The sequence below is a fragment of the Leopardus geoffroyi genome, chromosome E2, assembly GCF_018350155.1.
Source record: "Leopardus geoffroyi isolate Oge1 chromosome E2, O.geoffroyi_Oge1_pat1.0, whole genome shotgun sequence".
Lineage (NCBI taxonomy): Eukaryota > Metazoa > Chordata > Mammalia > Carnivora > Felidae > Leopardus > Leopardus geoffroyi.
This window is the reverse complement of record NC_059335.1, coordinates 3,607,501-3,630,402: the sequence shown is the minus strand read 5'-3', so window position 1 is coordinate 3,630,402 and position 22,902 is coordinate 3,607,501. Positions and strand designations below refer to the sequence as shown.

The 22,902-nt window shown below is 48.4% G+C and overlaps 1 protein-coding gene and 1 long non-coding RNA gene across 2 annotated transcripts; one reads left to right on the top strand and one right to left on the bottom strand.

Moving 5' to 3' along the window:
* The first annotated feature begins 1,304 nt into the window (after window positions 1–1,304).
* Window positions 1,305–17,423, top strand: LOC123578592. Its single transcript, XR_006702422.1, has 4 exons — window positions 1,305–1,640; window positions 14,613–14,770; window positions 16,093–16,635; window positions 17,240–17,423. It is a non-coding gene; the product is annotated as an uncharacterized LOC123578592 (long non-coding RNA).
* A 2,352-nt stretch (window positions 17,424–19,775) lies between these two features.
* LOC123578460 (NACHT, LRR and PYD domains-containing protein 7-like) lies at window positions 19,776–21,533 on the bottom strand. The gene has a single exon (XM_045441332.1). The coding sequence runs from the start codon at window positions 21,336–21,338 to the stop codon at window positions 19,776–19,778; it is 1,563 nt and encodes a 520-aa protein (XP_045297288.1). The 5' UTR covers window positions 21,339–21,533.
* Between the last annotated feature and the right edge of the window lie 1,369 nt (window positions 21,534–22,902).

The following is a 22,902-nucleotide window of genomic DNA, read 5'->3' as shown; positions in this document are numbered from 1 at the left end:
GGTCACCTGCCTGCAAGTCAGACACCCACCAGGACATCTCGGCTTGCACATGCACGTCTGAGACCCCCAAATGCAGCATGTTAGGGGCACCTCTCAACCTCTGCACCCCTTTAATCCGGGGCCAGATGATCCTGTACTGCGGGGGGATTCCCTAAATCAGCTCAGCTGCCATAACAAAATACCACAGATTGGGTGGTTTAAGAACAGAAACTTATTTCCTTGTAGTCCTGAGACTGGGAAGTCCAAGATTGAGGTGCTGGCCAACATAAGGGCCTCTTCCTGCTGGGGAGATGGCCTTTTCTTGGTGTGGGCACAGGGAGACAGAGATCTCTCCCTTCCCGTTCTGATAAGACCGGCACTCCTGTCAGATTAGAAGCCCATCATTATGGTCTCATTTCACCTTCATGATCTCCTAAAAACCCTAGCCCCAAATGCAGTCCCATGGGGATTAGGGCTTCAACTTATACCTCTGGGGGAGAGGGGGCACAGTTCAGTCCATAGCAGTGACTCTCCTGAGCATTATGTTTAGCTGGATCCATGGCCTCTATCCACTAGATGCCAGGGGCACCCCCCTACCCGCGACTCTGGATAACAACCCCTCCCCAGGTCTGTGATGGAATGTCCCACTTTTAGCTCCTCCCCTTGGCCCATAATGGAATGTTCCACTGGCTCTTCCCTTGTCCAAAGATAGACTGTTCCACTTCTGAATGTCTCTCCCCACCCTGTCTATGGTGGAATGTTCCATTTCTGGCTCCCCCCTGGGTCCGTGATGGAATGTTCCACCTCTGGCTCCCCCCTGGGTCTATGATGGAATGATCCACTTCTGGCTCACCCCCTTTGTCCATGGTGGAATGTTCCACCTCTGGCTCCCTCCTGGGTTTGTGATGGAATATTCCACTTCGGGTTCTCCCCTACCCCTTGTGTCTATGATGGATTGTTCCACTTCTGGATTTCTCCCCCCTTAGCTCATGATGGAATGTTCCACTTCTGGCTACCCTCCCCCCCAGTCTGTGATGGATTGTCCCACTTTTAGCTCCTCCCCTTGGCCCATTATGGAATGTTCCACTTCTGGGTCCCCCCCCCCCTTAGCTCATGAAGGAATGTTCCACTTCTTGCTCCCCTGGGTCTATGATGGAATGTTCCAGCTCTAGCTGCCCGTGGGTGTATGGTTGAATGTTCCACCTCTTGCTGTCCTCTGGGTCTGTGATGGAATGTTCCACCTCTTGCTGTCCCCTGGCTGGGTCTGTGATGGAATGTTCCACTTCTGGCCCCCCCCTTGATGCATGATGGAATGTTCCACCTCTGCCCCCTCCCAGGGTCTATCATGGATTGACCCAGACACGTGGCATTCTCAGACAACCTGTTTGCAATCATGAAATTGGGATGAGCTGAAAGAGAAGGTCTAGCAAGTGTCTGGGAAGGAGGATCAAACCCTGAATCTTCCTGAGGATTCAGCTTTCCACGCCAAATTCTGCACTGAGTCTTTTTATAGGAGAAGTGAGCTTCTAACCCACATCTGTCTTTCCCAGCTACTCCGTGCTAAGCAAGAAGAGGGTCAACAAAGCGTGCGGTTGGGGATGGGACTGACCCTCCGACGCCGGCATCCTCCACTGGGACTCAGCGCTGGAAGAGAAGCCCAGGTGAGATCACCCCACACCTGCAGGGTGTCTGTCCTTTCCCGGGCACAGGATGGTCCTGCACTTTCTGTCTAGATTCCCCAGGCTCTGCAGGCTTGGAGGGTAGGAGGTGCAAGGCTCAGCCCAGAGGCCCGCTGGCGCCTGCAGAGCTCAGAGCTGAGCTAGTGAGGGGCTGAGGCTGGGGGCGGGGGTCTGCTGGAGGCACAGGTGTGGGCAGTGCCCCCCCCCCCCACACACACACACCTGCTGTCTGGAAGATAGAGAAGGAAGAGTAGAGTCCTCCTCCTTGGTGTTTTTACCCAGCGTGGTGCAGTGCCCTGAGGACCTCAGATCAGCCAGGAGGCCTGGCGGGCTGTCCGCTGCTGCGGGGGTTTCAACCTCAGAAAGATGGAGTGAGTTTTTCTATCGTTATTATTGAAGAATCATTGACGACGTTTGATTAGCTTCAGGTGTGCAACACTGGGCTTCAATTCTATGCGCTTCGATGCCCACTGCGAGTGTAGCTACCATCTGTCAATTTCTGTTACTGCAATATTGTTGATCATATTCCCTCTGCTGGACTTTTCATCCCTGTGACTTATTTTGTAACTCTAAGTTTGTACCTCTTAAACCCCTTCACCTGTGCTGATCATCCCCCCTCCCCCATCTCTCCTCTGGCAACCACCCGTTTATTCTCTGTGTTTATGGGTGTTTCTGGTTTTTTTTTTTTGTTTTTTTTTTGGTTTTGTTTTACGGGGCTCTTGTGTGTGTCATAGGATGGTTAGCAGAACTCTAACTGCTGCTAAATTGTACACTTTTGGTTTTTTTGTTTTTTAATGTTTATTTTTGAGAGAGAGCACAAGCAGAGGAGAGAGAGAGAAGGAGAAGGAGACACAGAATCCAAAGCAGACTCCAGGCTCTGAGCTGCACAGAGCCCGATGTGGGGCTCGATCCCATGAACTCTGAGACCATGACCTGAGCCGAAGTTGGACGCGTAAGCTGAGCCACCCAGGTGCCCCTAAATTGCACACTTTTAAGCGATGACAGTGGTAAATTTGATATGTGTATTTTATCACCAAAAGTCTACAGACATTGAGAAGTATCCCCTGGTTGAGGACACTTAGTCTGTAGTAATGAATGCAGAGCCTGTAGAAGGTCTCAATTTTAGCACAACTGAAATTTTGAGCCGGCTCATTCTTTGTTGCAGGGGCTGTCCCGTGCCTTGTAAATGTCCAGCAGCATCCCCGGGCTCTGCCCACTAGATGCCAGGAGCACCCTCTAGTTGTGACAATAAAAATATCTGCAAACGTTGCCCAATGACCCACGGGTGGCAAAGTCACTGCTGAGAACCACTAAAATTTTATGCTGTTTGACCCCCAAATCCTTAAGACTTTTAAATTCCTGCACAAAGGAAGCTAAACTTTACGATGTAGCGAACATTGGTTTCAAGTCTGTCTGCTTCTTAGATGCTATGTCATAGTGGACCGTTGAGTTTGTTTATTTACAAATAGGTAAGATAATAGGACCTTTTGGGGGGCGTTTGGGGGGCGTTTGGAGGGCTGCAGCAACGTCTCAGCAAAAACGTATTTTAAATACCCAATATCCAACACAGGGTCTGAGCCAGACGTGTTCAGTCGGGACCAGCCACCACAATGTTTGTATCTTTTTTTTTTTTTTTTTTTAAAGGCCCCGTATCCAAGTGGAAACTTGGATTCTGACTCAGCACTGCCTCCAATAACTTGATCACTTCTGAGCCCGACGCACATCGTCCACGGCCTCTTTCCCTGAAATCCTTGTCTGTCCACACCCCAGTAAACACAGTTATGCAGAAGCCTAGTAAACTGGTATCTGCTGGGTGGAACACCCAACACTACAGCAACCTTGAGCACTGGAGCAGATTTATCTTGATAAGATGGTCATGCCAAATAGTTAAAACAACAAAAACAAAAACAAAAAAACAGGTCCTTCCTGGTACCACTGAGTTGCTAAATTAAGCCACACTGTTTCCACCCTTGAGATAGTAAGAAGAATCCTGTGTTAATTTGTGGACTTTAACTTCTGGCTGACTAGTTCTTTTTCGACGAACTAATGTGATGCTTAACCCACAACACAGCCCAGAGAAAAATGCACAAGAGAGATTAAAAGATGAAACGAGGGGCGCCTGGGTGGCGCAGTCGGTTGAGCGTCCGACTTCAGCCAGGTCACGATCTCGCGGTCCGTGAGTTCGAGCCCTGCGTCGGGCTCTGGGCTGATGGCTCAGAGCCTGGAGCCTGTTTCCGATTCTGTGTCTCCCTCTCTCTCTGCCCCTCCCCCGTTCATGCTCTGTCTCTCTCTGTCCCAAAAATAAATAAACGTTGAAAAAAAAATTAAAAAAAAAAAAAGATGAAACGAGGAGACGATCTAGAACTTGGAAGGGGGACAATACACAAAGAGATAAAGGGGCTGAGCTGAGGCTTTTTTTCCCCCCCAATTCTGAATCCCTACAGCATAAAACAAATAAAAAGGAGGAAATGAAATCCCTATCAAAAACATCAGTGTGCATGGGGCACCTGGGCGACTCCGTCAGTGAAGCGTCTGACTTCAGCTCGGGTCATGATCTCACAGCTTGTGGGTGCGAACCCCGCGTCGGACTCTGTGCTGTCATCACGGAGCCTGCTTGGTATTCTCTCTCTCTCTCCCTCTCTTTCTTCCCCTTCCTGCTTGTGCTTTGTCTCAAGAATAAATAAATATTTTTTAAAGTTTTTAAAAAGAAATCAGTGTGCAGACAGGAGATCATCTCGACAACAGCCAGGATGAAAGGAATAATCACCTACAAAGTACCAGCAATTAGCAGAAATCCCAACACCCACAATAAAGGACAAAGCATTGAATGGTACCTCCAAAATGCTGAGGGACAACACCTGTTAGCTTTCAATTATATGGCAGGCAATCATTCTTCAAGAATGAGGCTTTAGAAAGACCTTTTTGTCTCCCCTAAAAATTTGGGATTTTTTAATAGATCCATCACGTGAAAATGTCAGGGAAGAAAACTTCACCAAAATGTTATCCTAAATCCAAAGGAAGCAGTTCTGTGTTATTTAAGCTCTCAGCTTAAGTCACCAACTGTAGGTCACTGTTTTTGTAACATCCCCATATCAGTGTTGTCATTCCTTAGAGATACATGATTGGACTACTTTAAGTTTGGTAGAAAAATCAAATGAGGATATAGATCACCCACTTTTGTCAGTGCCTGGGGATTCGTGCTAAATGGTGATTCTGCATTTTTTTTTCAAGAAAGTTCGAAAGTGGCCTTTGCACCCTCTCTGTGAGTTATCAGCAATAGGGATGTGGTAACAGGGAAAGCTGTGGTTTCTAATGCAATGAATTACACACAGACACAATCACTGAAAGGTTAAAAACAATGATGCGGTCAGATTTGTACTTCATAAGTATTAGTATAGATTAGAACAGGGGTTGGCAAACTATGGCCTATAGGCCAAATCTGGCCTCTTGCCTATTTTTATAAATAAAGTTTTGTTGGAACACAGCCATGCCCATTTATTTATGAATTGTCTATGGCTGTTTTCACCCTACAATAGCAAAGTGGAATCGTTGTGAGAGTGACCTAACATTTTAGCTATCTGGCTTCTTACAGAAAAAGTTCTGGCTTAGAATATCCTAAAACTGACTAACGAGGGTACATACCACACTGATCATGTAGACCCATCAGGCACCTATTAAATTTGGCCAAGAGAGGTGCCTGGGTGGCTCAGTTCGTTAAGCATCTGACTCTAATAAAAATATTCTTCCAATTAAAAAAAAAAAAAAAGCATCTGACTCTTGGTTTCAGGTCAGGTCATGATCTCACGATTCATGAGTTTGAGCCCTGCATCAGTCTGTGTGCTGGCAAAGAGCCTGCTTGGGATTCTCTCTCTCCCTCCCTCCCTCCCTTTCTCTCTCTGCCCCTCCCCTGCTCGTGCTCTCTCTCTCTCTCAAGATAAACATTAAAAAATTTTTAATTTGGCCAAGAAATACCTGAGCAAGGGCAGAAAAATGAAAGAAACCAACATAACCATCGGTGAACTAAGTAATATTTCTTCCTAGACAAAGTATACCAAGTATAAAGCTAAGTCTAAGTTAGGTCTCAGGCGTATAAGTACAACCTCAAAGTTCTTTGCCTTTTATTATGCTTGTGTCCTTGTGAGATAGATATTGTGACATAAAGTCGGTATGTGACTTGTGCAGAATTTACTGTGAAACCAGAGAGGGAAAGCCAGCACTAAATTGTACCTATTTGACCCAGTGATTAACATTTGACCCTCTGGTCATTCATGGTGGGTCTTAGAGCTCTCAGATCATCCCCTTTAAGACACGTAGTCATTAAGAAGGATCTCAGGGTATTAAAGACAAAGTCACACCATGGAGATCTGGCGGTTCTGGCATCACTTCTTTCGATTGTCAGATTTGGATTGCTGTCTTTTACATCCTTCAGTAGCTTCTGGACTTCCATGCTAGATTCATCCATCTCCAACCTGAGTATCTTTAAGGGGCCGTTACTCTGTTTTAAAGCCTCAAAGAGCATCATTATTCCACTCTGCCCCAAGGTATTCCAGCTCAGGTCCAGAGTTTCCAGCCTCTGAGCGCTGACTACCACCAGTGCAAGACCCTGACAACAGGAGGGGGTGATGGAGCAGCCACAGAGCCTGTGGGGAAAAAGCACAGAGACCCAGTCAGTACTCACTTAGAACCTACCGTGTTGCACTCGTTTTGCTGGCTGGGGACCTAGTAGTGAAGATAGGAAAGAAAAAAATTATTTTCTTCATGGAGCTTATTTTCGTGACATCAGACTTCCCTCAGAACGTGGAAGACAGTGGATGGTGGTAGAGAAGCCACGTTAGCAGGATTAGGGTCAACTGGCCAGAGAAGCATTCGGTAGCTTTATGGTGGTTGGTGAATCCCTCATTGGGAAGATGATAGGAGAAAAAAAGTAAAAGGAGGAGAGTGGGCCATTATGGTAAGTGGGGGACCTAAGCCACTGATACAATTTCACTGTAGCTGAAATGCCAAGCTGGGGGAGGGTCTTGTAGACTCCTGGAAAAACCTTCAGATTTGACCTGCAGTGGCACAGGGAAGGAGCTTTTGGGTCTTTTGAAACAGCTGCCCGTGGTCTGGCTTGAAGCTTGACAGGTACTTCAGGGAGATGGGTTGAGAACAAACTTCAGGAAATCAAGGACCATCTCAGGGATCATGCCACACTTCACGGGAGAGTTGGTGGCCTCAATGCGAACGTTAAGCAGTGGAGGCGTCAGTGGTCATCTGCTAGGTGTCTGGAAGGAGGGGTCTTAAAATAAACGTGAGGGGCGCCTGGGTGGCGCAGTCGGTTAAGCGTCCGACTTCAGCCAGGTCACGATCTCGCGGTCCGTGAGTTCGAGCCCCGCGTCGGGCTCTGGGCTGATGGCTCAGAGCCTGGAGCCTGTTTCCGATTCTGTGTCTCCCTCTCTCTCTGCCCCTCCCCCGTTCATGCTCTGTCTCTCTCTGTCCCAAAAATAAATAAACGTTGAAAAAAAAAAACGAACGTGAGGTGCGAAAGGAAAGAAGGAAGAAGAGGACAGAAGCCTTCTAGTTGGTGAAGAGATGGACTGTTTTCTCCTAGACTTTCCAGTGAATCAATTATACTCAGCAAGGCATGGTATGTGAACATCGCCTCCGTTCCTCGCCTCCTTGTTCTAGAGCTCTTCCTAGACTAAAAGATGCGTTTGCCAGTGGGAAGCAGAGGGTGGGACGCTTTGTGGTTGATACGGTTCATGCTAGCTTATAAAGAGCCCAGTGGGCTGACTCAAGCCAGACTGCCCCCTCAGCCATGTACCCTTGAGCTCTGTACCACCTGCACATCTATGCCCCACATCGCGAACCATCATTCTGCTGCCCCAGGTGCTGTAACAGGCCCTGCAGATACAAGAAATAAAGTCCATCCCCCTCGGAAATAAAACTCACAATGGATAAATGGATTAACAAATTGTGGTAGATCCCTACAATGGGATACTCTTCCACCATATAAAGGAATGAAGGATTTATACCTGCTCCAGTGTAGATCAATCTTGAAAATATTATACTCACTGAAAGAAGCCCAACACGAAAAGCTACTTACTGTATGTAGGACTCTGTTTATATGGAATATACCGAATTGTATATGGATAGCAAGATAGGTATAGAATGGAGACAGAAAATAGATGTGTGGTCACGAGGGGCCAAGAGGTCTGGAGTCCCCATTTGGGGTGATAAAACAGATAATAAGTATAGCAAAAGCCACCAAGGTATACACTTTTATATGGCAGATTTTATATTGTGTGAATTTTCAATTTAACAAATTATAGGGGCAGCTGGGTGGCTAAGTCAGCTAAGCATCCAATTCTTGATTTTGACTCAGGTCACGATCTCACAGTTCATGAGTTCAAGCCCCATGTCAGGCTCTTAGCTAACAGCGCAAAGCCTGCTTGGGATTCTCTCTCTGCCCCTCCCCTGCTCACACATATGCACAAACTTCATGCCTATCAAATATACACATTTTTAATTTTTTTTTCAACGTTTATTTATTTTTTGGGGGACAGAGAGAGACAGAGCATGAACAGGGGAGGGGCAGAGAGAGAGGGAGACACAGAATCGGAAACAGGCTCCAGGCTCTGAGCCATCAGCCCAGAGCCCGACGCGGGGCTCGAACTCACGGACCGCGAGATCGTGACCTGGCTGAAGTCGGACGCTTAACTGACTGCGCCACCCAGGCGCCCCAAAAATACACGTTTTTAAAAGACTTATAGACCCAGTGATTGGGTAGGAAAATGCCACAATTTATAGAGAACAGAGTGTACCATGGTAGGATAATCAGGAGATCTGGAATGATCGAAACTAGTTTGTTGCCCCCTATGATAGCCAAGCTAAGAAGTGAAATGTTAGCAGATATCTCTGCAAATTGAAGGGTCTGAGTGCTCTACCCAGAACAAAGGAAACCAAAGAGTAAGAACAAAGACTTTGCACAGTGGGAAGGAGCTGGGTGTGTTCTGGGAACTGAAAAGTCAGTTGAAGATGCGCCCCAAGCTGGGGAGAAAAGCCTGAGATGAAGGTAGACAGAGCCTTGGTCACAGGGAACACTCTGAGATTCTGTAATAAATACGGATTCACGCGCCTGCTGCGTGAAACTTTATCGCGAGGTTGATGAGCCCACAAAGTAACTCCATAAATGCGCTAGGTGTGAAATTGTGAGGAGGAATCCTATAGAATCATGCATTCCATAAAGGGGAAATTGGAACATCGGATGTCACTGCCAATGAGTATCAGATGGCATCTGAACCCCATTTTGAGGTCAGAGCCCCTGTTCAATACCTCGGCTAGGTTGCCAGGTCCTCGTTCCATGATCAAAAAAAAGATCAACCCTAACCTGTGGACACTGGATTTGCTTGCTCAGCGTCTTCCCCAACGTCTAATTCAAGGGAGCTCAAACTTCGTGAAAACTGGAATCGTCTGGAATACCTCTGAAGACTTGGATGCCGGGTTCCGCTTCCCCTAAACTTCATCAGTTTTTGGAGGCAGCCTGACCATCAGGAATTTTAAGAGTTCTCCAGTACAGCCAAGACGTTAAACAGAATCACCATGTGTTCTAGTGTACTTTCTCATTTCCGCAAGGGCAGGGAAGCTGTTATATGACCCAGATTCTCTTTCCAATAGTGTTCTAGTTGCAAAGTACTTTGCATCAGTGAGATGCAATTGACCAAAATGTGGGAGGGAGAAGGTGGTGTGGAGCCTACCGTCCCGTCGATGGAGTCACCGCCTTTCCTGGGGGCAGTATCCATCCATGGTCCCCTGGTCACTGAGTTGAGGCAGGCCCACTGTGTCCTGCTCACTGGATCCTGCTCACACAGAAGCTGTGTGCCCCCGAAGCCCACTCTACTGGGGGCTGTCCACACCTCTAGCCTACTCCTCCAGGCCCTCTGAATGACTGTCAATACAGGTAAACCGGGTGCTTAGGATTTCTGCAGGGATTTGCCTCCTAAATTGGAGGAGAGAGACTATTGCAGTCTGCATTCTCAAACACCTCAGGAAGATTACGCATCTCCACAGCACCTTAAAAAACGAGCCAAAGTACCTACCCGAAACACCTTAGGTTACAATTTGGCTTCTTCAAGGCCTCGCAGAGATACCACGATCCAGTAGCTATGGGGCTGAACCCCACATCCAAGTTTGTTAAGCTGGAGTCTTCCTGGAGCAGCTTTGAGAGGTGTCTACAGCCACATCTGGTTTTGTTGCAACGTGATAACCTGCAAAGACCGTTGGATTCTTCTGACTTACGCCCTGCAAAGTGGTTGTTCTTCCAACAGCACACACCTTCCACTGTGAGCTGCAGACTTTCAGGCAGACCTGTACGTGAAAACGTGCACGTGAAATCATTACATCATGCCCCCCCTGCCTGAGTGTTAGAGGGTTCAACTGACCTTTGTCTGCCACCTTTTATTATGCAGACACAGACATACGCTTAAGATACAGATGTTCCTAGAACAGCAGCATGTCCTATAGGTCAAGAGCTTAGGCTCTAGGATCAGACAGACCCAAGACTGAATCTGAGGTCCCATTCATTTTCTGCATGGTTAGGCCACCAGGGTTCTACTCTTGCTGTAGAGAGACAGAGAGATTTTATTTCATGGCTTGTATTTAAATCATCCCAACAGGACTGTGGTGTACCAAAAGCTCAAGTTTCCCAATAGCTAGTGACTGGGTTTATCATTTAAACTCTGTAGACTTTCCTACAAGCTTAGGCTTCTACAAAGCCCTCTGACTAGGAGGCCAGACCACACAGAAGGATGGCCACATGGTACATTTAGACAGGTGGGTCTGTAATCAACCGTCCCAGCCCTGTGCCCCAACCATGGCATAATTGCAACCGCGGCCACAGACCCTGAAGTTCAGGGATGATAACTAGACCAAAAGACACCATGCTTTGTAGTATGTGAAATCCTAAAGTCATTGGTGAACCCAAGAAGTTTAGGCAGGGGAACTCAAACAAAATATAAGATTGAGTTTTGTAGGCTAAGTGGAGGCTTGGTCCAACATCAACTCTACGTATTTAAAGCAAGGATCTTTGCCATTTCAGTTTCTAGAGGGGGCTTTTTACCTACCACATAGATGTGACCACAGGCAAGCTAAGTGGCTAAGTGTTGGTTTTCCAATTAGTAAATCTGAAATAAAGGTAACTATCTCATGGGTTGTAAGAATTTTTAAAAAATCTTTGTAAAATTTAGTAAAGTCCCTCGCACACAGTGAGTGCTTAACGAGCACTGGGCATTTTTTATTTAAAATTTGACATTTATTTATTTTTGAGAGACAGCACAAGCAGGAGAGGGGCAGAGAAAGAGAGACACACACAGAATCCAAAGCAGGCTCCGGGCTCTGAGCTGTCAGCACAGAGCCCGACACAGGGCTCAAACTCACGAACCGCGAGATCATGACCTGAGCCAAAGTAGGATGCTTAACTGACTGCACGACCCAGGCGCCCCTGGACATTTTTTGTTTAGATGCCTAAGCCAACTCTAAAGACATGATGTCCGGGGCACCTGGGTGGCTCAGTCGGTTGAGTGTCCAACTTCAGCCCAGGTCATGATCTCACAGTCCGTGAGTTCGAGCCTCGCGTCAGGCTCTGTGCCTGAAGCCTGCTTCGGATTCTGTGTCTCCCTCTCTCTCTGCCCCTCCCCTGCTCGTGCTCTCTCTGTCTCTCAAAAATAAAGATTAAAAAATTTTTTTAAAAGTTAAAAAAACAGGGGCGCCTGGGTGGTGCAGTCGGTTAAGCGTCCGACTTCAGCCAGGTCACGATCTCGCGGTCCGTGAGTTCGAGCCCCGCGTCAGGCTCTGGGCTGATGGCTCGGAGCCTGGAGCCTGTTTCCGATTCTGTGTCTCCCTCTCTCTCTGCCCCTCCCCCGTTCATGCTCTGTCTCTCTCTGTCCCAAAAATAAATAAAAAACGTTGAAAAAAAAATTTTTTTTTAAATAAAAGTTAAAAAAATAAAGACATGATGTCACTACATAGACAGCCTTGTACAATTTTCTGTTCTTCCTATGTCCTACCTAAACAGTATTCATTAGATCTTTTCATTTTCTTTATATGCCACTATAAGCCGAAAACTTATTTTCTCTTTTTAGTCTTAAGTGACTGGAGCACATCTGGATTAAAGGAGAGCCTAGATTAATCCAGCTAGAAGCCATAAGGCTAATGGGCAGACAGAAGTGCCCCCAGGAGAATAGGCAGCTCAGGGAAATCAAAGCCAAGAAAAAAAACTCTGAACAGAAATAAGCCTCTAACTCTGCCCAGTCTGTTGAATGTTACCCTAACTATGCTTCTAATGGGAACAGGTATTCCATGCTGGGATTATTCCCATATAACAAGGGTCAGCAAATTACAGCGCATGGGTCAAATCCAGCCCACCACCTGTTTCTGGTGAATAAGGTTTTAGTGTAACACAACCACACTTCATTTCCTTACATGTTCAACTCAGCAATGGCACAGTTGAATACTTGCGAGAGAGACCCTATGGCCCATAAAGTCTAAAATCTTTACCATCTAGCCGTTTGCAGGAAAGAAAGAAAGTATGGAACCCTACCGCATAACTCAACCCCTTCACAGTTGCAGGAACAAGTAGGTCATGTGGACTTTAAAAACATACACAGACCATCAGACCCGAGAACCAACTGTCTATCCCAAATTTCCGACATAGGAAGAGGTCAGAAGGTAAGCCCTGCTCTGAAAGGCATGTGAATATTCCTATCTGTTTCTACCTGTCCTTTCCCTAATTTGTACCAGGGTCTCGCCAATTTCATTCACGTAGAATCATCAAGTGCTCTCCTATCTGTCCTACCTGAATGCAGGTGCGCACACACACAGACTTATACCAGGTTCTGTAGTTGACAGGGTGACTCAGACCCCCACATAAAAGTTTCACCCCACCCAAGGTTGTTGTTGGCCAAGCACAGGTGCGTCAGCGCCTGGCTGACGATCAGAGCAGAAGAGAGCTCCTCGCAACAGGCTTCTGTAAGATGAGAGTTTTCTAACCTGCAAAAGCACCGCACGTGTAGCAAGACCGTGAGAACGTTTCCAAAGCCCAGCCTTCTTGGCTGACATCCCTTCTTGTTAATTCAGCACCCCCTATAACATGTGCTCATGATCAAAGCCCGAAGGACCAGGAATGGGAGAAGGGCAAGAAAGATGCTTGAATTATCCACCTGGGACCAAAACTGGGAGCTAGGGGGTCTGTGTCAGGGGGAAGTCCCATATGGGTCGCCCAGCAAATCCAGGTGTTACCAGTGCTGTTCCCTATGTGGCCCCAGACCTAGTGTGGAGATGCTCCATGGGAACAGAGGCAGCACTTACGACAGCCTCTGGAGGATGCACTCGGGGTGTCTCAGAGTCTTGCACAGCAACCTGGCACTCTCATCCAGGAGCTCATTTGCTGTGAGGTTCAGGCATGTGAGGGACTGGTTGACTTCAAGGGCTGAGAAGAAATAAGCCCACTGCTGAGTGGTGTCAGAACAGGGTCCCAGCCTGTGAGATAAATGGGGGAAAGGCATTCTTCTGGGAGGACAGAGAGGCCACATCAGCTTACTATGCTTCCCTGAAGACTATACTGGATTTCCATTTCATTCTTCTCTAATATGTGCCCAACCCTGACCTGAATTAGTACTGAGAATTGATCTCCTTTGCTTCTTCAAATGTCCCCATTGCCATTTGATCAACATCCAACCTCACGTAAGAGAAAAAAATCTATAATACAATTAGGCATGAAGTTTCACTAACGTGGCCTGTTACTGCTCAAACTCTGCCTTTTTTTTTTAAATATGAAATTTATTGTCAAATTGGTTTCCATACAACACCCAGTGCTCATCCCAAAAGGTGAAACCGCCTTTTAAAAAAAAAAAAATTAATGTTTATTATTGAGAGACAGAGCATGAGCGGGGATGGGCAGAGAGAGATGAGACACAGAATCGGAAGCAGGCTCCACGCTCCGAGCTGTCAGCACAGGGCCCGAGGCGGGGCTCCAACTCACAAACCGCAAGATCATGACCTGAGCCAAGGTCAGACGCTTCACCAACTGAGCCACCCAGGCGCCCCATAGGGAGTTCTTAAATTTAATACCTTTCTGGCCTCAGAGATTAGCCTATAACGAAGAGGTTATAAATTTGCTTAAGTCATTGGAATACAGACAGGGTGGAATGTGAAGGGTCTCAAATCCTGTGAGCCTAAGTGGGAGATTCTGATTCAGACATTTGCCGAGGTTTAGTGTACCCACTTAGAAACATCACTTATCAAAACTTTAGAGTAACATTTTTTTTTCTAATTAAATGAGGAACAACATCAAAAATCATCCATATGGAAAGAGCTACCCTTTGTGTCTGCCCCCTGTGCAAAGCAGGTCATATTCCTGCTTCATTCAATGCTCAAGACCCCGTTTTATGGATGAGGAAACAGCTCAGAATCCTAGAGGTAAAAAATGGTAGTTGGAAGTGAGCTCAAATCCAAAAACAAAACAAAACAAAACAAACCTGTGCTGCTAGCCTGTACCTCAGGCTGCCACCCAACTAAACCAAAGGAAGGAAAAATGGTTCCCTAGGTGGGTGATCATCAGAGTGCTCATTGCGGGGGGTGGGGGGGCGGTCTCTGAGGAATTGCTCAAATCAGTGAAATACCAGCGGCCAGGATACTTGATGCTTCTGTGGTATTGCTGAGTGGTCAGTCAGGGTTGATGGTTGCTCTGAATCCTACCATGTAGACAACCTGGAGTCTAAGATACCATGTCCCTGAGCCAGAGGACAGTGCAGAATTCTGGGCGTTTCTTTGCCCTCGGGGCTCGTTATTCAATGCACAAGACGAGCTGGCTGGAGAAAAAAGAATGTGGATGGGGTTTCTGCCTCTGTTCGAGACTACGTCCCCTGTTTAACGTGGCATCCTATCTGAGTAGGTCTGTCTCCTTTCCCGTTCACCCAGAGGCACGGGGTAGCTAGCGCACGGCATCAGATGACTGCTGAGAAAAGCAAGGACCGGGAGATCTACCTCAGATACTGCCGGTTACATCTGGAGTGTTTCAGTGGCTCACACAACAGCAGCAGCAGCTTGTCACTGTGGCCACCACCTTCCAGGACCAGGTAGGTCAGAGTCTTCTTACCAATGACAGCTAGACACAAGTTCCGATAATCATCAGCAGGGGGGACCTTTTCGATCCTGGGGAAAAACAAAAAGGGGTTCCGTCTTGAGTGCTGTGGACACAGAGAGGTGAGCAGTCTCAGGGTCAAGGTGGACGGGGGAAGATGGTCAGGAAAGCGGACGAGGAGAGCGAGTCAATAGAGTGATGGCTGGAAAGAAGAAAAGCAAGGACGGCTGAAGGGGTCAGTCACCGTTGTCTTAGTTCATGCTGATGAAATGCGCTCTCCTTGTGTTTTTGTGTCCTGCCATGTGTCTCCTTCAGCTCACAGCTTTCTTCCCCTCACCCTCAATGTCTACTGACCTTCCCTAGCAAGAATAAAGGATTTCTGACTGCCACTCCCGGTAGCCGTTTCCATTTCCACAAAGCTGTTTCCACTAAGGCTACAGCATGTTATGGTTTATGAGTTAGAAAACAAACCAGACTCCCTGAGGGTATGGGCCATGAAGAGTCACCCGATGCTTGCCACATCGGCTAAAGTTAACAAGTCGGGAGACAGCAGACATTGGCAAGGATGCCGAGAAAGGGGAACCCTCGTGCACTGCTGGTGGGAATGCAAACCGATGCAGCCACTCTGGAGAACAGTATGGAGGTTCCTCAAGAAGTTAAAAATAGAACCCCCTACGACCCAGCAATTGAACTATTAGGTACTTATCCAAAGGCTACAAACATGCTGATTCCAAGGGGCACCTGCACCCCCGTGTTTATAGCAGCGCTATCAACAATAGCCAAATCATGGATTGTGGAATGTTAAATAGGATTACAAGAAATCTTAAATGGAGTAGAACATGAATTTCCTCTTTTTTTTTTTTTTAATTTTTTTAACGTTTATTTACTTTTTGAGACAGAGAGAGACAGAGCATGAACGGGGGAGGGTCAGAGAGAGAGAGGGAGACACAGAAGCAGAAGCAGGCTCCAGGCTCTGAGCTGTCAGCACAGAGCCCGATGCGGGGCTCGAACTCACGGACCGTGAGATCATGACCTGAGCCATGACCTGAGCCATTACCTGAGCCGAAGTCGGACGCTTAACCGACTGAGCCACCCAGGCGCCCCAAACATGAATTTCCTCTAATCCAACTGTGGACTTCAAGAAACAATTCAGCACTAAAAAAAAAATGATAAGATTTTTTGTTTCTGGCATCTGGACTCTATGCCACCTTCTTCAGAGTAAGAGTTAATCAACCTGGTGTTATGCATCATGAAATCTAGCTCCTAAGTTATCCTGTGTGCACAGCAGGAAATAACTGGGGGAAATTTTTCTTTCAGGACCTCTTTCTGAGGCATGATTAATGAATCCTAATTTGACATGGACTCAACACCCGCCACGACTGCCTCTTCTACCCTGTAATTGCAGATCTTCATTTACACTTATATTTTTAGAGGTTCTTCTCCCGTTTTTGTACCTCCAAACCTGGCACTCCATCCTCCTGTTGTAAAACACTCCCTAAACCCACAACTGGTCTAATAACGCATGACCCTTCATGTTTAGATAACGACCATTCCCATCAGTCTATCCAAAAGAGGCCTCAAAATGAAATTTTCAGCACCGAGTGCCAGAGTAAGGCGGATGCCGGCTGTTCAGGACCTCTGCTTACATTGTCCAAAACTCTTAGTGGAACAGGTTATGGGTGCCATCTAATTCTTGTTTTCTCATGTAAAGCCTTATAAAACCAGACCAATGTAAACTTTCAAGGCCATACAGAAGAAACTAACATCTTTCCAGGCACCAACCTATGTCAGATCACTTTGAACACACAAGTCCCGTGGCATTCTGAGAAAAGCAAGCTACCGATCTCCTGACATCAGCAGGTACGGTCAACTGATGTTTGCCAAAGCTATTCCTTCCAAGTATATAGCACAACATTTCGGGTGGCTTAAGTAAACTTTCTAAGGCATGTTGGTTTGGAGAAGGGGATGGTAGGGAGTTTCAGCAGTGTAGCGGTCTGTAATTTTGAACACAACTTCTAAAGTTTCTCACTTGCACATGTATTGGTTTTAAAGGACACCCTAACAGTCACCTGCCCAGGCGGCCCCATCATGATTTACTTGTGCCCCAACCCACCTCACTACCTGGACTCCTTTCTTGATCCCATCCCACATACCAGTTATAAATTCACCATTGCCCTATCAACGCTTCCTTATTCACATTATTTAAAACTGTTTCTCCCAACAGGGAGGGAGCCAAACCGTAAGAGACTCTTAAAAACTGAGAACAAACTGAGGGTTGATGGGGGTGGGAGGGAGGGAAGGGGAGGTGACAGGTATTGAGGAGGGCACCTGTTGGGATGAGCACTGAGTGTTGTATGGAAACCAATTTGACAATAAATTTCATATTAAAAAAAAAAAAACAACTGTTTCCCCCAATTTCCACCCGGGTCTCCTTCTGACATGCATGTACCTATATTTCCTATAGGAGAGTTTCAACTATGCCCATAGCAGATGTATGGAAAACTCCAAACACTTGGCCAAGTTTCATGAAAATAACTCAAGGTAACATACAATTCTTTCACTAGGAGCCATGTCAATATGTTGTATTCTGGGCACCCGGTTAGTCAGAGCCTGGTCAGGCATCCAGACTGCTGCCACATTAAAAATGCCTGGGGATTAGTTTCTACTCACACCACTTTCTGGAGATGACAGGTGACACGGGTTATTTGCTCACAAAGAATCCTCACGGAGGAGGAACTCAAGAAGCTTTGGCTCGCATCCAAGAAGCACAGGCTCTTGTTTGACCTGAACACCAAGCAGAGATCCGCCCAGAGCTGGAGAGAGAGATGGTCATACTGTGACCTAGAAGGAAGGGACGGACAAGAGCGTCTGTTGAAAACCACGTATGGCAGCACTTTCAACAATAGCCAGATTACGGAAAGAGCCCACATTGTCCATCAACCAACAAATGGATACAGATGTGGTTTATGTATACAATGGAATACTACCTGGCAATGAGAAAGAATGAAATCCGGCCATTTGTGGCAACGTGGATGGAACTGGGGGGTATTATGCTAAGTGAAATAAGTCAGAAAAACACAGACAGTGTATGTTTTCACTCACATGTGGATCTTGAGAAACGTAAGACCATGGGGGAAGGGAAGGAGAAAATAGTTACAAACAGAGAGGGAGGGAGACAAACCGTAAGAGACTTAAATACAGAGAACAAACTGAGGGTTGATGGGAGTGGGGGAGAGGGGAAAGTGGGTGATGGGCATTGAGGCAGGCACCTGTTGGGATGAGCACTGGGTGTTGTATGGAAGCCGATCTGACAATAAATTATATTTAAAAGAAAAAACAAAGAAAAGCATTTATGGGAAGAGTAGGAACTGGCAGGCTGTACCACAAAGGAGACCACCCACAAAATGAAAAGGCAGCCTATGGAATGGAGGAAATATTGGCAAATCATATTATCTGATAAGGGGTTAATATCCAAAACATGTAAAGAACACCTACAAGTCAAAAAAAAAAAAAAAAAAGACTTAAAAATGGGTAGAGGAGGGGCGCCTGGGTAGCTCAGTTGGTCAAGCGGCCGACTCCGGCTCAGGTCATGATCTCGCACTCCCGTGAGTTCGAGCCCCACGTCGGGCTCTGTGCTGACAGCTCAGAGCCTGGAGCCTGCTTCAGATTCTGTGTCTCCCTCTCTGACCCTCCCCTGTTCATGCTCTGTCTCTCCGTATCTCAAAAATAAATAAAACGTTAAAAAAATTATTTAAAAAAAATGGGTAGAGGATCTGAAAAGACATTTTTCCAAAGAAGACATTCAGACGCCCAACAGGCACATGAAATGATGCTCAACATCACTCATCATCATGGAAACGCACCTCGCATCTGTCAGAATGGCTGGACTCAAAAGACAATAAAAAAAAAAAGTGTTGGCGAGGATATGGAGAAAAGGGAATCCTCTCGCCCTGTTGGTGGGAACGTAAATTGGCACAGCCACCCTGGAAACTGTCTGGAGGTTCCTCCAAACCTTAAAAATAGAACTGCACTATGATCCAGGAATCCTATTTCTGGCTATTTTGCCGGAGAGAATGAAATCACTATCTTGAAAAGATATCTGCCCTCCCACGTGCATGGCACCATCATTTACAATACTCAAAACAGGGAAGCAACCTAAGTGTCCACTGATGGATGAATGGATAAAGAAAATGTGTGTGTATGCGACAGAATATTATGCAGCCACAAAAAAAAAAAAAAAAAAAAAGAAATTTTGCCATTTGTGACAACATGCATGGATCTCGGGAGCATTACGCTAAGTGAAGTAAGCCTGGCAAGGCAGAAAGACGAATACTGAATGGTCTCGCTTATACATGGAACCTAAAAGAAACAAACACGAACTCCTAGAACAGAACGGTGGTTGCCAGAGGCAGGATGTGGATACAATGGGTCAAAGTGGTCAAAAAGCACAAACTTCCAGACAGAAGTCCTGAGGGTGTGATGTGTGGTATGGTGGCTCTAGTTTGAGAAAAAGAGAATTGTTGGGGCGCCTGGGTGGCCCAGTTGGGTGAGCGTCCGACTTGGGCTCAGGTCATGATCCCCCAGTTCCTGGGTGCGAGACCCATGTGGGGCTCTGCGTTGGCAGCTCAGAGCCTGGAGCCTGCTTCGGATTGTGTGTGTCTCTCTCTCTGCCCCCCTCCCCACTCACAGTCTCACGGTCTCAAAAATAACCATGAAAAATTTTAATTAAAAAAATGTTTAAAAACAATTGTTAAGGAAAATACGTGAAATATCCAGATGGTCTAGGGATACCCTGAACCTGGTCCCATTAACACTAAGGTTCCATTCCTAACCTGAACATCACGACCTGCACCTTGAGTGGCAAGCTGGCAGGAGAAATTGTGGCCAGAAGCCCGTTCTGACCCTCAGACACACGGAGCGGGAAGTCGGCCCGGTTTCCGGGTGCCGCAGGGTGGGAGGCTGAGGGCGGGGGCAATTGACAAAGTGAACCGTGAGGCTCCTTACCCGGCAGCCTGGGCCTCGGACCCCGACGCGGTGTCGTCGTCCAGGAACACGCCCTTTTCCACCCGCAGACGCAGTTTCTGCAGCCGTTCGCAATGCTTGAGGCAGAAGGACGCGTGCGCGAGGTCCGTGGGGTCTTTCAAGTGCAGGGACACTTCCGTGACCTGGGCCACGGCTTCCTTCACCAGCGGTTCGTCCTGCGATTCGTAGAGACGGCACAAGGTCTCCCTCGTGTCCGTCACCGAGGAGAAGGGGCCGCTCTCGGGGGACCTCACGGTGCACGCCAGCAGCTCGTGCTTGAGCTCCGTGGACACCGGGCAGCCGAAGGCGGCCCCCAGCTCCCTGACCCTGTCTTCGTTGGCGAGGCCGAACAAGAAGCGCCCCACGTGGGCCAGGTGGGGGTTCCGGCGCCCTTCCTCCTTGGAGAGCAGCCTCCGCACCCCGCGGGCGCCCCAGCCGGGGCCGCCCTCGCCGCCGCCCAGGACGTAGAGCGCGGCCGCCAGGAGGTGCTGCAGGCTCAGGTGCAGGAAGCGGTAGCAGCCCGCGCACTCGCCGCTCTCCTGCAGGAGGCTCCGGTCCACGAAGGGGCGCAGGTCGGCCTCGCGCACGCCCAGTCGGCGCAGGTCCCGGGGCTCAAACAGCGAGGTCTGCGCCCACACGCCCTCGGCCGCCAGGAGGCACAGGGCGCGCAGCGGGGCCCGGGGGCGCGGGCGCGGGCAGCTGCCCGGCGCGGGCGCGAACCGGCTGCACAGGAAGCGCAGCAGCAGCGACGTGGCGGTGCGGCAGGTGCGGCCCGGGTCGTCGCCCTCGTCCGCGGGCAGCCGCAGGCAGGCGCCCAGCATCCAGCACACGGAGGGCGCCGAGCCCAGGCGGAGCAGCGCCGCGTTGCTTCTCATCAGCTGCCAAGCGCGCCGCGCCTGAGCCTCGCCTCCCAGCTGTCGCCGCAGATACGCCCTGCGCTCCGGCTCCGAGAGCCCCTCGACCTCCACCAGGAGCGGCTGCTCCACCACCAGCCGCAGCTCCCCCAGGGCCTCGGACCGCGTGGTCACCAGGAGCGTGGCCGCGGGGAGCAGCTTCCTCTTGAGCAGGCCCCCCAGGACCACGGGCGCCGGCCGCCGCGCGCCCCAGTCGCCGCCCAGGTCGCGCGCCAGCGCCGCGGCGGGCACGCGCAGCTCCTCGAAGGCGTCGATGACCAGCAGGAGCGTCCGCGCCCGCGCGAGCAGCCGCGGAAGGGCCCGGCGCGGGCCCGGGGCGCTGTCCGCCAGCAGCTCCGCCAGGGTGCACGGCCCCCTGCGGCTGAGCGCCTTGCAGCTGAGGTAGAGGGCGGCGGGGCGGGCGCGGGCCTGGCCGGCCTGCGTCCAGTCCAGCATGCACTTCTTGGCCAGCGTGGTCTTCCCGACGCCCGCGGCACCGTGGAGCACCACCGTCTGTGGCATTAGCTCTCTGGACGTCCTGGCGTTCAAGAGGCATAGGAACTCTTGGCTTCTCTGGGTCACATGGTCGTGAACGTCGTGGTCATCTCCTGGCCAAGGAGTGTCCTTCTGGATGGAGGATTTCTCCATCGCGTTCCTGTCTCGCTCCTCTGCACCCGTAAGGCTACGCGAGGAGACAACGTTGGGGTGCCAGGGATTCAACTCAACTTGAAGACACACTTTGTAAAGGACCAGAAATGAGGACTATCAAGAATAGGCGCGTTACCTTGGGCTACCAGACAGTATTGACCCTCTGGCTCTTGTAACCTGCCAGTCCCCCCATCCCTTTTTTTATGTTTATTTTTTTGAATGTTTATTTACTTTTGAGAGAGAGAGTGCACACAAGTGAGCAGGAAAGGGGCAGAGAGCAAGGGAGACACAGAATCGGAAGCAGTCTCCAGGCTCGGAGCTGTCAGCACAGAGCCTGATGTGGGGCTCGAACACATGAACCGTGAGATCATGACCTGAACGGAAGTCAAATGCTTAACTGAGCCACCTCGGTGCCCCTAGAAGAATTTTTTAAATGTTTTTATTTATTTTTGAGAGAGAGAGAGAGACAGAGCATGAGCAGGGGAGGGGCAGAGAGAGAGGGAGACACAGAATCCGAAGCAGGCTCCACGCTCTGAGCTGTCAGCACAAAGCCCCACATGGGGCTTGAACCCATGAACCGTGAGATCATGACCTGAGCTGAGCTGAAGTCAGACGCTTAACCAACTGGGCCACCCAAGTGCCCCATCCCAGGGCCCAATTTAAGGTGTCATTCACTTGATTCACCCTTGTGCTGACCCTGGCAAAGACTTACTACCAACTAGAGCAGATGATAGGAAACTGGTAGAAGGTAACCAAAGGACCCAGGAGACAGAACCACGAGCTCACTGGTGACTCACAAGGTCAACGTCTTCCAGTGCAAAGCAGTAGGGACAAACCAGTCTTCCATAAATGGTGCTGCATCAATTAGATAGCCACATAAAAAGTAAACTCGGATCCCTACATCACAGCACACAACTAATTTGAGATCAATTATAACCTCAATTTGTGAGCAGCAAGTCCATAAAGCTCATGAGAAGAAAAATAAAAACTGTCCCCACTGGGGAGAAGATATTTGCAAATGACATCTCAGATCAAGGGTTAGTATTCAAAATCTATAGAGAGCTTCTCAAATTCAGTACCCAAAAAGCAAATAATCCAGTGAAGAAATGGGCAAAAGACGAATAGACACTTTTCCAAAGAAGACATCCAGATGGCCAACAGGCACATGAAAAAATGCTCAACGTCACTCCTCATCAGGGAAATACAAATCAAAACCACACTGAGGTATCACTTCATGCCGGTCAGAGTGGCTAAAATGAACAAATCAGGAAACTATAGATGCTGGAGAGGATGTGGAGAAACGGGAACCCTCTTGCACTGTTGGTGGGAATGCAAACTGGTGCAGCCGCTCTGGAGAACAGTGTGGAGGTTCCTCAAAAAATTAAAAATACATCTACCCTATGATCCAGAAATAGCACTGCTAGGAATTTACCCAAGGAATATAGGAATGCTGATGCATAGGGGCACTTGTACCCCGGTGTTTATAGCAGCACTTTCAACTGTAGCCAAATTATGGAAAGAGCCTAAATGTCCATCAACTGATGAATGGATAAAGAGTTTTGGT

Coding starts and splice junctions, on each gene's coding strand:
- LOC123578460 (XM_045441332.1), bottom strand. CDS start 21,338: ATGGAGAAATCCTCCATCCAGAAGGACACTCCTTGGCCAGGAGATGAC.